Here is a 15,099-nt window from a genome sequence, read left to right on the forward strand (position 1 = left end):
ACAAGGCTCCTTTTGTCCCTGTTTGTTTGGTGGTTGGTTTTTACTTTATTAAGTCAAACTATTTTTTCATGCAAGAAATATTCTTCTGAAACTGAAATTCCAGCACAGGTCCACCCCCTTTTTTTTGGGCACCTTCGTGGATGGGCGTGGATTTTCTCCTGAACATTTGTTTTCCTGAAAGTAAAGTAAGATGGAATTTTTGCAGGAGCAGACAGTGGTAGGACGAGGGGAAAAGGTTTTGAAGAGAGGAGATTTTTAGTCCCAACTCATTCCTGTTGTAAACACAAGGCAGGAGGGGGCTGCAGGTGTCTTGTTCCTTGTGCTTTGGACTTTGCTGCATCCAGATCTGGGATACTCATAGGAATGACATGGAGCTGCTGGAGCAAATCCAGAGGAGGACACAGAGATGCTCCAAGGGCTGGAGCCCCTCTGCTCTGAGGCTGGGAGAGCTGGGAATGTTCACCTGGAGAAGAGAAGGCTCCAGAGAGAGCTCAGAGCCCCTTGCAGGGCCTGAAGGGGCTCCAGGAGAGCTGGAGAGGGACTGGGGGGATGGAGGGACAGGACCCAGGGAATGGCTCCCAGTGCCAGAGGGCAGGGATGGATGGGAGATTGGGAATTGGAATTCCTGGCTGGGAGGGTTGTGAGGTACAGGGTGCCCAGAGCAGCTCTGGCTGCCCCTGGATCCCTGGAAGTGTCCAAGGCCAGGTAGGACAGGGCTTGGAGCAGCCTGGGATAGTGGAAGTTGTCCCTGCCCATGTGGGACTGGATGAGGTCCCTTAAGGTCCTTTAAGGTCCCTTCCAACCCAAACCATTCCAGCATTCCATGAAAACAATGGTGAGAGTTGCCCATGGTGGCAGATCCAGGAGAATTTCAGGTCCCATTCTGTGTTATTCCACAGGTGGTGGCTGCTGTACAGGGTGTTTGCCACATGTCAAGGACACGTGGGAGACGTGATTAAAACCCCTCTCAAGTCCCATTAGCTCTGGGAGCATCAGCTTGTCCTGGCTGCAGCTTTATTACATCAATCTGATGATAATTTTATGGGCTGTTTATCTCCTCATTTCAAAGTATAATTTTTCAAGTGTTTTGACCAGAGGCTGGAGGGATTTTTGTTCCATTTTGAACTTTGCTCTGCAATTAAATCCCCCTTGGGGGATGGAGGGGACTCTACTCCAGTGCACTCCAGAAAGACTCATACTTTCCTAAAATTACAGATTTTGCCCCAAGACAGCAACTGTGTAACCCAGCAAACACACCAGCATTTCTTCTGGACTCGTGATAAATGAAAATAGCTCTGTTTTTAAATTTTTTTTAGCTCCATAATTATCCTGGAAGGAGTGGCTTTGGCATGTTTAAAGGAATCTGGGTTTCCAGAGGTCAGTGGGAGCAGTGAGGAGGTTGAAGGGAGGGAGCAGTGGGTTCAGCTGTACAAATACATGAGTGCTACACTTTTATATAAAAATATATATCTATATATATAATCAATATGAATAACTATATATAAAAATAAATATATATATTTTAAGAAAAATCTTCAGCATCTCTGGGACCTTCAGTAACTCTCTTAGCTATTGGCATGTCCAGGAGTTGGGCTTGATGATCCTTGTTTATCCCTGCCAGCTCAGGAGATTCCTTCTTCTCCTTCTTCTCCTCCTCCTCATCCTCCTCCTTCTCCTCTTTCTCCTCCTCCTCCTCCTCCTCCTTCTCCTCTTTTTTCCCTTTTCTCCTTTTTTCCCTTTTCTCCTTTTTTCCCCTGTTCCACTTTTTCCCCATTTCCTCTTCTTTATCCTTGCCCTTCCCCATCACTGCTGCCCTTCTCCATGCACCAAATTAGCCTTTTTTTTTAATATTCCTGAATGTTTTAGGAATATTTGCCCTCTCCCCTGCTTTTGTTAGTGCTGTGAGTCTGTGCCTTCCCCCTTCTGGACACAGAAAAGGAAAACCCACCAGAGAAACCACACGAGGTTCCGTGCAATGAATTTTGATGGTTGGTTATGGTGTTTATTTCTCTTTTTGTTTTCTATTTTCAGCCTTAAATTTCTCTCCTTCCCAAGTTTTTTAATACTTTTACCTCGTTTTCCATGCCTGGAGGGCATGGAAGCAGGAGAGCAGGGTATCCCTGAGCTCACCCAGGGCATTCCCAGCTTTTTATTGCTGGAAGTCTCTTTTCCTTTGAAGGACTTTTCCTCCCCCTCCAGCTTCCCAAGAGAGGTGTGGATGCAGCCAACACCCAGCCCAGGGCTTGGAGAGCCCCTTGGAGCTGTGAGGGCTGGATTAAGGTGTTATCAGCAGGAATTTGTGTTTAAAAGTGCTTTAATCAGCTGCCTGCACTCTGTGCTTTTTTGTATTTTTTTTCAATTCAATCTGAAGTGCATATTTATTTTAAAATCCAAAAATCACCAAAAAACCCCCAAAAATTACCACTTTTATTTTATTTTTTTTATAAAAACCCTCAAGGATTTTCAGCCCATCTTCACCAAACTCAGTGAAAAGGTGGAAAACTTGGTTTTGTGTAGATTATGCAATACAAAATACAAAACTATCAAAAATATCAAATACAAAAATGACTTTTTGCAAGAGGAAATGCTTGGCTTGTGAGCTGGTTTCAGTCCCTGCACTATATATTGGAGATATATATAAATATATATATATGTTTTGTTTGTGTGTATATGTGGATATATTTTATATGCATTTATTTTGTGTGTTTATCTATAATTATATATGCATATAATTTGGGTTTGTCTCTTTTATATATGCATATATATAGGGTATATGTTTATGTGTGTGTTTATATGCATATCTTATATATTTTATATATATTATGTGTATGAAAATTATGTTTAAGCATACATATTTTCTTATATTTATATTTATATTTATATTTATATTTATAATTTTATTTTAATAATTTTATAATTTTATATTTATATTTATACATTTATACATTTATATTTTATATTTTTATTTTTATTTTTATTTTTATTTTTTATATTTTAATATTTATATATAAATATTTATATTTAGATTTATATATTTATACATTCATACATTTATATTTTTATATATTTATATTTATATTTATATTTATATTTATATTTATATTTATATTTATATTTATATTTATATTTACTTGAGATAATGGAAATGCATTTTGCCACCTCAGCTTCCCAAGTGTGCCTAAAGCATGGCAGGGATAATCCTGATTAAATCCACCCCTGGGAAAAAGCCAGGGAAAGATGTGGAGCTCATTCTGCTGCTGTGGAAAACCCCCCAGTGGGATGGATGAGCTCTTTGCTCCAGAGGGGGATGGTCCTCATGGATTGTTCCTGTGGGAATGCTGAAGACTGGAATTCATTGCTCTAAAAGCCATAATTTATAATTAAGGAATGAGCTGCAACCTCTGCTTCCAGTGCCTCTCTGAAGGTGGAGAGAGTTCCAGGGAAAACAGCGTCAGCTGCAAATCCTCTGCTTCCAAAAATCCACCAAAAATCCATGATCCAAAGCAGGCAGGCTTGCAGAATTCCTGCTCTACCCCCTCAAGCTTGTGCAGGAGCTTTTCAATTATTTATTATTAACCCCCAGTGTTAAGGTGATGCAGACATTTGCAGGGTCTTGGCTGCCCTGTGGATTTAATCCCAGGAAATCCTCTCCCAGAGGTGGGAGCCACAAATTCATCCAGTGGGATTTTACCATGTGCTGGGAATGGAGGAAAAAAAGAGATTTATTCTGTCATATCAGGGCTCTGTTGTCCTGAGCAGTGCAGGGAAGGAGAGCCCATCTGCAACAGGGGATATCCCAAAATAACAAGGAAAATACAGTGTTTATACAGCGCTGGAGACTTGTATCCTACTGCTTGTACGTCCTAAGCTGGCCCGGAGGAGCTGCCAAGTGACGGCAGAGCTCCTGCAGGAAGGAGCTTCAATAGCTGCTGCAGCAGGAAAGGGACTTAAAAAACCATGGGTTGGCAGAGGGAGAGCGTTTGGGAGCAGCCAAATCCTGGGATAAATGGGATAAATGGGATAAATGGGCTATCAAGCAGGGCTGCCTCAGTTTTCTTTGCCCTTCACCCAGATTCAGCCTTGCTGCTTGAATGCTGATTGTGTTTGTGGGTCTGTGTACCACAGTGAGCCCAGAATTAAAACTCACTCCGTGTACATCTCGATTCAGACTTACTGCTGCTCGGCTTTTAGGTGGGAATTTAAAGGATGCAGGAATTAAAATTTGTAATTAAAAGTTGTAATTCACGCTGGACAAGCTAGTGGGACATGATTGCGTGGATTGAAAGCTGAGGATGTTTCAGGTTTAAAATACTTTGTAGAGCAGCCCTTCACTCCTTGTCTCGCTGTTTTGTCCTCACAGAGGTCTCTGCAGCTATTTGTGTGGTTTAAGATGCCTCTCACATTCCCAGGACTGTCTGGATGGCTTTCCAAGGGGAACAGCTCCGTGGGTTTTGCTGTACAAAACATCCCGAACGTCCCTCCTCGCTCACGTCGCTGCCTCTTGGCTCTGGGACGCAAATGCAACGCCAGGTTCTGCCTGGAAAAAAAAAAATTTAAAAAAAAAAATCACAGCTGGGTTTGCCAGCCCTCCCAGGCTCCAGAGGTTTGGGTGCAGGCTGCAGGGAAAGGTGGGGGAAGCAAGGGAGCAGGGTTTATTTTTGAGGCCGGGAAGGAAGCGCCGTGCTTCCCTTTCCCGCGGGTGTTTCTGCTCCTGAGCCCAGCCCACGCTCCAGCTGATGCTGACAGCTCCAGCTCCCACATCCCTGCTGCTTCACCTGGGGCTCTCCTTGTCTGGAAGGGTGGCAGTGATTTCTTGTGACCCTTACATGTGTGCAGCTTGTTTTGTAGGATCCTGGGAGGCTTTGGCTTGGAAGAGGCTCCAAAGCCCATCCTGTTCCACCCTTGCCATGGCAGGGACACTTTCCACTGTCCCAGGGTGCTCCAAGCCCTGTCCAACCTGGCCTTGGACACTTCCAGGGATCCAGGGACAGCCACAGCTTCTCTGGGAATTCTCTCTCTGATCCTCACCACCCTCCCAGCCAGAAATTCCTTCCCAATCTCCCATCCATCCCTGCCCTGTGGCAGTGGGAGGCCATTCCCTGTGTCTTGTCCCTCCATCCCCTGTAAATAGTCTCTCTCCATCTTTCATGCAGCTTCCTCAGGCACTGGAAGGCCACAGTTAGGTCAACTCAAAGCTGCTTTTCTCCAGGCTGAACAATCCCAATTCTCCCAGCTTTTCCTCACAGCAGAGCTGCTCCATCCCTCTGATCATCTTGCTGACCCTCCCCTGGACTTGCAGAGCAGCTCCGTGTCCATCACGTTCAGCAGCTCAGAGGAGCTACAAACATCACTGAGATTTGCAACCTGTAGTAAACTTCTAACTTCCAGGTCTGGGATCTCTGAGGTGAATTTGTAGTACCTGAAGACTTACCATGAATGAATGGCCAGCTGATAAATTGATAATAATCGATAAATACAAGTTGATTAACATGAAAGGTTGTATAATATGAAGTGGCCAGTGACTGGTGGGAAGAGCCTGAGTTGAAATATTCAGCCTTCTTGTGAAGCTGTAACCTCAACAAATCAGTAACTTGTGAGTTGGGACTCTGGTGAAGGTTTATAAACCTTTGATCAGATTTAACCAGGCTGCTGGCATTCCCTGGCCTGCAGGGATTGCTCAAAGCAATCCTGGATCCATTGTAAAGCACCCAAGGCTCTCCTCAGCATGCAAAACTCAACCCACAAAGCAGCTGCTAAACATTTGCCAGCCTCTTTTATATATAACTACCCCGTGGGACAGGCACAGACCTTCCCCTTCCTGCTAGATCCAACATCTCACTGTTAATTGAAAGTTTTAATTACTCTCAGGCCCAGAGACTTGTTTTTGTTCCGTGGTCTGAATGGTTAATCTGCAGTGTAAACCCAAATCCCCTTCTGTTAGGCATAAATGTTACTGTTTCCAAATGCCTTTGGTTTTTTCCTCCCCCTGATTTTTGGTGCCAGCTGGTTCAGCTTTCAGTAGGGCAGAAGTTGGACTTCATTACCAGAGTCCATTGTAATGATTTCTTGGATTTTTTTCCGGGTAGACAAGGCTTGTGCAAGTTTGCATGCTTTTCTATATTTGGTTTTGTTTAATTTGATTGTACAAAGCTGTTGAAAAGTCCAGCTGAACGTTTCCACTTTCTGCAGTGCTGACTGTGCCATTAAACCAGGAGTTCAAAGGAAAAATCCAGCTCCTGCTGGGTTTTCTCAGTAACCCTGAGCTCAAGATCCTGGTTTGAGATAGGGACAGACAAAAGTTCATTTGTCAACGTTGTTCTCATCTCAGAATTCAGATGTGGCTCATGGGGATAATCTTCACTATCACAGGATCATGGAATATCCTGAGCTGGGAGGAACCATGAGGATCATCCAGTCCAACTCCTGTTCAGGACATGAAGAATCCCAGCAGGATGTTGGTGCTGTGTGTTCCTTGGTACCTTCATTCCCTTTGGTATTGTGTCTGCTGGGGCTTTACCTAATCCTGGAAATTCTCCAGTTCTCTGGAATTGCTCCTGCCTTTCTGGCTGGTGCCCTGTGCTGCCAAAGGATGGAGACAGGAGATTATTATTATTATTATTATTATTATTATTATTATTATTATTATTATTATTATTATTATTATTATTATTATTATTATTATTATTATTATATATGTCAGCTCATGGTTTTAATTGGGGTTAAACCGGTGTTTCATGGTGAAAATGCAGGATCACAGGGAGATCTGGAGCTGAAAACTGAATTATTCTATTACTAAATATATGATTATATTACATATCATTCCATTCTCTTTTCCCTGTGTGGTGGAAGGATGTGGCACTCTTCTTTCTGGTTGTCAGAGTGGAATATCCTCTGCAGGAATGGCAGGGCAGTGAAAAATATTCCAGGTGTTAGGGAAAATATTGTACAGGGTTTGTCTTTTGGGAGTTATCACCATGTTTTGGTTCCCCCAAATACTTTCTAACTTGGAGGTGACCTCCATGGTTACATCCCTGCTGGAAGGAGATGTGGCTGTTGAGTTTTCTTGGTCCTTTGGGAAGCAACTTTTAGTTTCAGCTGGGAATTTTCTGGGGTTTTTTGTAGAAACTGAAAGTCCTGTTGAATTCTCCTCGCAAACCTCCTGGTTGTGTTTTCCATGTGTGCCAAGGTGGTTGTGCCCACCTTTGGATAGCACAGGTATCCTGGATGCTGGGGAAAAACCCAAGAACTGATAGTTAACCCCAAAAACTCTGCAAAATCTCTGCTGGGGGAGGTGTTGGGTCACTCATGACCCCTTGGCTTTGTGTTCCAGACAGGGTCACTCCTGGGCTGATGATCCACGGACACGTTGAGTCTCATCTTTATTCCCTTGGTTTCTTCCCTGCTTTTACATCCCATCAAAACATGAAAACAAGCAGTCACTTGTATCCAGAAAGCACTGGTAGAGTTTTTTTGGATCAATAATTCCTTCTCAATTTTTAAGCACATTTTAAAACTTCTTTTGTCCTCCAAAGGCTCATTCCGGTCCCGCTTTTTAACCGGGGGGAAAAATGGCTTCTTTGTTGCAGATGTCAAGAAGGACTGGTCGGATCACGCGCTGTGGTGGGAAAAGAAGAAAACTTGGCTCCTTAAAACTCACTGGACGTTGGATAAATACGGGATACAGGCGGATGCCAAGCTCCAGTTCACCCCTCAGCACAAGCTGCTGCGCCTGCAGCTGCCCAACATGAAGTACGTCAAGGTGAAGGTCAACTTCTCCGACAGGGTCTTCAAGGCTGTTTCTGATATCTGCAAAACCTTCAGTAAGTGCTGAAAAACAACCCCCTGGGGAGCTTCCCAGGAGCTTTGGCTCCTGCCTCTCCTCTGGTGCATTGTCCTGGAAATCTGATAAATCCTCGGTGTTTTCGGGCTTTGAGCACCCAGGAGTCACTTGGACATCAAACAGCCCAGATGTCCATTTTTTTCCCCTTCCAGATCTGCTCTTTTATATGTAAATACTTAAATAACAGGAACAATTGAGCCAAAAAGTGATAAGAAATGCATTTTTTGTGCTGAATTCTCTTCCATGGCAGAGCTGTCCTTGGGTTTGTCTCGGGCAAGGCGGTACCAGCCCTGCTTGATGTTCAGGCTGCTGATGTTGGTTGTGATTCTTTTTTTCCCCCTGTAAATTTATGTGCTGGATGAAAAGCAATCCCTGAAATGGGAAATCTGCCAGCCCTGTGGGTTGTCTTCTAGTGGAAAATCATATTAGAGATTAAGTGGTGATGCTCTGCTGTAAAAGTGTCCAGTGGAGGGAAGGAACCGAGCCTTGCTGTCTCCTCTTCACCCTCATTTCCTCATTTCCAGGAGAAAGGAGGGATCATTCCCTACCAGGCATAACTTTTTACCCATCTTCACAAATTCCTCATCCTAAAACCAGGTGTTCCTTCCTGCCCACCAAAAAGAAACCCAATGGCAGCTACACGCTGAAGAGCTCCGGGAAGCGTTCCATATTGGGATTCTCCCCTCCCAAAAGAGCCTGCAGCCCATCCTCAGCTGCAGCAAATCCATTCCTGCTCTCAGAAGGCAGCAGAGGATACTCTTGGCTGACCCAGTTATTTGGGGAGGCAGGAAGAGCTCATCCCTACGTGCCGTGTCCGGTGCATCCGTGGTTTGGTCGGTATTTTTAGCTGGTTACGGATCTTCGCCGTTCCTTTCCTGTTTTGTTGGGGTTTTTTTTAAGAGCATAAATATTGGGCAGTTTCTCCTTAAAATAGAAAAGGCTTAGCCAGCGTTATTTCTGAGTGGATTTTGCTTCCCCCACCCCCGTGTCCCGCTGGCATTCGGGATGTCGTGCTAGACAGGGAGGTCCCAGGCCCGGACGCTGATGAATCTCTCCAGCAGTGACTCACGTCAGGAAATGCTGATATGGTTCATCACGGGACAGGAGAGCTGTCACTGATGCTGTCAGAACCTTACATGGGCCTGAAGCAGCCTTTTCTTCCAACTGCAGAGCTTTTGGGGTATTTGTGACCAAACCAATAAAATAATCCTGATATTGAAGGGTTTGGGATGGGAGGAAAAACCTCTGGGATAGCAGAGGTTGGAGCTCTGAGCAGGCAGCAAGGACACATCCATCAAGGGTGGTGCTGACTTCCCTTCTGCAGCATCTGAAATGAAGTTCCTGATTTTGGGGAAAGCAGGGCTTTTACTGGAAATTTCACTTTCCTGTGAGTGAGTGACTCTCAGCAGCCTGAGCTGTTTGAGGACAGACACAAACTGCAGTGATTAAATTTGGCCCTTCCAGATGTGTTTACTGGGAGCCAGATGTTCAGCAGAGCTACTGGGAAGATGATACATGAGCTTGGCATCAGCTGGAGGGAAGAGGGATTGGGATGTGGGGATACAGAAGTGCTGGAGTTGGAGGGGCTGGGATATTCTTTCCAGGACCACAGAGGTATAAACACAAATTATATACAAATACATTTTATGTAAGTGTTAAAATGCTGATATAGATGTCAAAATACCGCTATTCATATCTAATGTATTTTAACATTTATATATTTTATATATATTATATAAAAACATGTATTATGCATTAATTTAAAAAACATATATTATAAAAATATATATTGCATATTAGGAATAAAATCTTGGCTGTGAGGGTGACCCAGAGAAGCTGTGGTTGCCCCTGGATCCAAGGCCAGGCTGGACAGGGCTTGGAGCAGCCTGGAATAGTGGAAGGTGTCCCTGCCATGGCAGGGGGTTGGAATGGGATGGGATTTAAGGTCATTTCCACCCCAGACCAGTCTGTGATTTTGTGATTCTGTGACTCTCCTTTTTCCCTCTCCAGCTGTGTTTTTCCTGCCCCATTTTTCTCCATTACCTTTCCCTGCCCTCCTCAGCTTCCCTGCACAGGATGGCTGCAGAGAGCTCTCATATCCATATTAATTAAGCTAATTGTCTCTCCAAGGAAGGCTGAGCAGGTATTTCAAGGTGGAAGGGAAAAGTCCTTGTTTCCACAAATCCCTTCATTTCTGGGCTCCAGGGAAGTTAGGACAGAGCTGTGCCTGGGAGTTGCTCATGTTTTGGCTGTACCTTTTTGCTGTCTTTGCCCCTGGATCATTTAATTACACACCTCAGTAACTCCAACAAAGCATCATTAATGAGTAATTGAAGTCATTCCTGATGTTCTCAGGACTCTGGCTGGTTGCATTTATAAAATCCTCTCCACACAAGCAGGAACACCCATGGATGGATTATTTAGGGCTGTCCTTTGCTTCTGTTCCCTTTAAATTGTTACCCAGAGGTGTCACCCTTGCAGAGCGTGGCTGATTTTTAAAGAGAAGTCTCTGTTCTGGTGCAGAGGGGAGATATTCCAAAGGGCAGCTCCCCGGGGGGAAGATGCTGGAGCCACTTGCACACCCCTCACTTTCCTGGAGGTCGTGTGAAGCCAGAAAAAAACCCAATCTCATTCCCAGTGGCTGGATTGCAGCCCCTGGATTCCCAGAGCAGCCACTCAGGAGGGATAAAGGCACGGATTGACCCCCCGGCACGAGGAGAGCAGCGGGCAGTGCATGGGATGGGCAGCCCTCATCCAAAGGCTGGCCTGGAATCCTGCCCAGGAGCAGCTGCTGGCAGGCAGCTCCAGCCTGAAGGGCCAGCTTTGATCTGCAATTAAAGACCAGAGAAAGAGAAAGTAAAACTTCACTTTTTTTTTTTTTTTTTTTCTTTTTTTTTTTTGGAGCGACAGGGATTTGTTCTTCCCGCCTGGCCGGCAGCGGGACACAAGGGTTGGGATGAGATGTTCCCTGCTCTCATCATCCCACTGGGAGATAATTCCCCCCAGAAAACTGCACTCAGCACTTTATTGGTGTGAGTGGGAATATCCTGTTTGAAAGTGGGGTTTGGGAAGGTAGGAGATGCTCAGCCATCATCTGACAAAACAACAAATGGAAAAATCCTTTTCTACATGAATAAAAGGGAATTCTTGGCTGTGGGGACAGTGAGATACAGCATGCCCAGAGAAGCTGTGGCTGTCCCTGCATCCCTGGAAGTGTCCAAGGCTGGGTTGGACAGAGCTTGGAGCACCCTGGGATAGTGGAAGGTCTGTGGCAGGGAACTGGATGATTTTTAAGGTCCCCTCCAATCCAAACCATCCTGGGATTCTGGGATGGCTTCACTTGATTCCAGCCCAGTGGATGCCTTGCAGCTGCTCATGCTCTTAAGCTGTTTCCTTGCAGCATTCTGTATTTTTTTTCCATGTATCCCAGGAGCTCCAAGGGACTCCAGGCAGGCTCTGCTGCTGCTCTGTGAGCACGTGGGACAGGAAAAGCAAACAGCAAGATGCAAGTGTGAGAGTTTTTTCCCAGGCCTCGGCGTTTCCTGCCCCAGCAATGCTCCTTCTCCTGGGGACACAATTTATGTTGGAGCTGCAGGGTGAGGGGAGATGCTGTGACAGCAGAACAGCTCCCATCCTCCTCTTCTGGCTGTGAAAATTTGGGATCTCTGCTGCCCTCCAGCCTGAGAGGAGCAGGGGAAATTCTGGTTCATGTTCATGGGAGCACAGAGAGGACAGCTCAGTGCCAGAGCTGGGAGGAGGCAGCTCTGGGAGGAAACACTCCAAAATTCATGACCAATCCCTCCCTACCCACCCTGAGGCCGTGCAAGACAGAGAAATTCCCTTCAGGCTCTTTTAATTCCCAGGGCCTCACACCCAGCTCTGTGTGAATTAGTCACCTGTTTTTGAAAACCCAGTCTGGGGAGCATCCTGTGCCCAGCTGTGGCAGTTTCCACATCTTATTCCAGTCCCCAGCTCTCCTTCCTGCACAGGGTGAGGGTGGTGTGATCCTGAGCAGCTTGTGGAGCTGAGGGTGCAGACAGTCCCATGAGGGTGATGGGCTGCTTCCCATCATCCCAAAAACCACCAGGAGGTTCCTGAGACTCTGTGGGTTCTGGGAAGGTGACACCAACCTTCCCTGCCTCAGCCTCCAGCCACCAAATGCAGCCTGAGCCGAGCTGGCGGTGGCATTTGGTGACAGTGGCATTTGGGAGTGGCAGGATGCCAGCCCAGCCCAGGGAAGGTGACACCAGTCCTGATGTCCAATGTGACCCTACCTTTTTTTTTCCCCTTTCCAAACACTCCCTGCTCCAGGACAGAACGTCCTCTGACTCCTCAAGTATTTGCAATATTTCCACGCCCTCCGTTGCCAAAAAGACTTCTATAAAAAGCCACTGTTTGTTGTTTTTTGGAGGTTTTTTTTTTTTTTTTGCAAAACTGAAACCCTTTGGTGGATGATGTGCAGCGTTCCCAGGGCTCTGTGACAGGCACATGTTGCTTTCCAGGAGGCAAAGCTGTCTGGACTTTGTGGAATCATAAAATATCCTGATTGGAAGGGACCCACAAAGATCATCAAGTCCAAGTCCTGACCTTGCACAGGACAAGAACCCCACCATCCCTGGCCACTGCAAACTTCCTAAACTCTTCCTTCACACCCTGCTGGCAAATAAATGAGTGTTTTTCCTGAAATCATGGAGTCCTGGTAGATGCACATGAGCATCTCAGGGGGGAATTTGGGGAGCAGCACCAGCATTCAGGAGGAATTTCTTCATGGAAAGGGATGGGAAGGGGCCTGTGGTGGAGTCCCCATCCCTGGGGGTGTCCAGGGAAGGACTGGACTCAGTGCTCTGGGCTGGGGACAAGGTGGGGATGAGTCACAGGTTGGACTTGATGATCCTGGATGTCTTTTCCAATGGAAATGATTCTGGGATCTCGGGATACAGGCTGTGGATGCTCAGGAGCATCAGGAGGATGCTCAGGGATGATGTTCACAGGGAGACAGAGGCGGTGAAACACCGAGCATGGATTTGCTGCCTTTCCTTGCCTTGCAGAGAGGTTTGGCAGTGGCACAGCTATTTCTAAATATGTCCAGGGATTGGGTGTGGAAGGAAATCTTCCCATTTCCAGAGCCGGCCAAATTGCAACGTCCTCGGCTTTTTCAACCCAAGTGTTCCGCTGCCAACTGCGGCGTTTTCCCCTTTTATTGCCTGCCCATGCTCAGCTGTCGTGCAGCATCCAGAGCAACCCCAGGAACTGGGGTCAGGGAAATAACCAGATTTAATTACAAAGTGTCTGAGATGGAAAAAAAAAAAAAATCCTCTCCAGTTTCCCCTCCCCTGTCCCCACCCCAGTCGTGCTCTGCATGTGGAGGAGCATTGGGTTTTATGTCACCGTGTGAGTCAGTGGATTTTTTCATCCTTACTCTGCTGTTGACAGAGACCCTTTAAATAGAATTCCATCCTGAAGACATTAGGACATGCTGGCAAAGCCAGTGCTGCCTCCTTCCTTGGAATTAGTTGGATTTTTCTTTATGGGAAGGATAAATTGTTATTCTCTTGTTTGTGGGATTAAATTAATGGAGTTTAATTGGGCTGGAGCTGCAGTTCAGCCACTTCAGGGGGAAGGTTTGTAGTGCTGCCTGTGCTCCAGGAGACATCTGGGTAACGGGAGCCTGGGGATTTCGTCCCACTTATGGAAAAAAAACATCCAAACATTCAAGTGTTTGTTGACTCTGCCTCTCCAATGGCTCTTTTTATTGGTCTTGCAGTAATTCTTGGCTCCATCATCACTGCCTGCATCCTCCTCCTCCTCCTTTTCCTTCTCCTCCCGGCTCTCTCTTGGTTGGTGGTGCTCAATTTCAGCTCTGGGAACCACTGGCACAAACATTCACGCCCCCTCCAAACCCCACTGACCCCATTTTTGGGTGGTTTTGCACATCACTGCTCCCTTGGCAAATCCATAAGTCAACAGGCACTTGGATTTTCCACCCACAATTTGGGAATGCTCCAGCAAAACCTCTGCCAGGGTCAGGCCCAGCTGACTGCACACCCTCAGCATCTCCAGAGGCTTTGTGGGATGTCCCAAGAGAGCTGCAGGGCCCCAGGCAGTGAGTGGAGAGCTTGGCTTTTGCCCAGATAAATATTTAAGTTCCTGGGCATCTGAAGAACCCATAATAAAATGTACTGAATGTACAAACCCAGTAAACTCTGCTGGGGGGTGAGGACCTGCTCCAGCAGATACTGCCCAGTGTCCAGCACAACCACAGCCTTATCTCCAGGCACTCCTCAAGTTATTTAAGTCCTTTTTTAGTTTCTTTTTTGTTTTGGGGTTTTTTTTTCCTCCTCTGGTTTTGCAGAATTTTTATCTTGAGAGAATTTATGTTGTAGATAAGTCAGATGGTTCATTCTGTTAACTTTACACTGTGAAAAACCATCTCCAGAATTCACTCATTCCAAGAGAAAAATACAGGCTTTATTTTTGGTTTTAAGTCTGAAATGGAAGAAAAATGGGGTTTGAGGTCTCATTTTTCTACGACTCGTCAGAGTGATGCACAAAGGCTGTAATTTTTATGAGTCATTGGTTGGAGGGAGCAGTGATGCAGTGCAGAGAAATCCCATTTCCCAGAGATATCCCACTTCAAAACACGTTTCCTGAAGGAGGGTGGCTGGATCAGCATTAAAGAGAGGATTTCCCTTCAATGCTGTCTGTGCTAAAAGTAAATTTATGGAGTCTTTATGTTCAAGAATCAAGGAGGTGAAACAGCCCTCTGGCCTTTAGGGGAGCCAGAAATGGGGAAGGAAATTGGATGCTGGAAGTTTCTTTGGAACATTAATTTTCTTTCTACATCAAAATTTTCTTTGTATCTCATATTATTATCTGTATTTATGAGAACTGAATACTGAAAGCAGTGAAAAGTAGGAATTATTTCCTGTAATTCCAATTTTTGGGGAAGTTGATCCATACTCAGCCCTTCCAGTCAGTAATGTCATGTTCTATATGTGGGTGATGTAAGAAAACCATAAATCTGATTTCTTGTGGGAATGGGAGCCCCTGGATCCCTTGGAAGTGTCCAAGGCCAGGCTGGATGGTGTTTGGAGCAGCTGGGACAGTGGGAGGTGTCCCTGCCATGGCAGGGGGTGCAATGGGATGGGCTTTAAGGTCCCTCCCAGCCCAAACCCTTCTGGGATCCCCATCACAACACACCTCAGTGGATAAAGATACAGCAGCTGCAAGATTTATTTGGTGGATTTAGTGCAAAAAGA

The 15,099-nt window shown here is 45.8% G+C and overlaps 1 protein-coding gene across 3 annotated transcripts in view; it reads left to right on the forward strand.

The window, feature by feature from the left end:
- FERMT2 (FERM domain containing kindlin 2) overlaps positions 1 to 15,099 on the forward strand; it is a 51,685-nt gene that overhangs the window by 12,483 nt on the left and 24,103 nt on the right. For all 3 annotated transcript variants that reach the window (XM_086892296.1, XM_086892294.1, XM_086892295.1), the window contains exon 4: positions 7,587 to 7,820. In XM_086892296.1, the coding sequence (XP_086748422.1) occupies positions 7,587 to 7,820 (234 nt within the window). The remainder of the gene's footprint in view (positions 1 to 7,586; positions 7,821 to 15,099) is intronic.

The sequence above is a fragment of the Cyanistes caeruleus genome, chromosome 6, assembly GCF_971803275.1.
Source record: "Cyanistes caeruleus chromosome 6, bCyaCae1.hap1.1, whole genome shotgun sequence".
Taxonomy (NCBI): Eukaryota; Metazoa; Chordata; class Aves; order Passeriformes; family Paridae; genus Cyanistes; species Cyanistes caeruleus.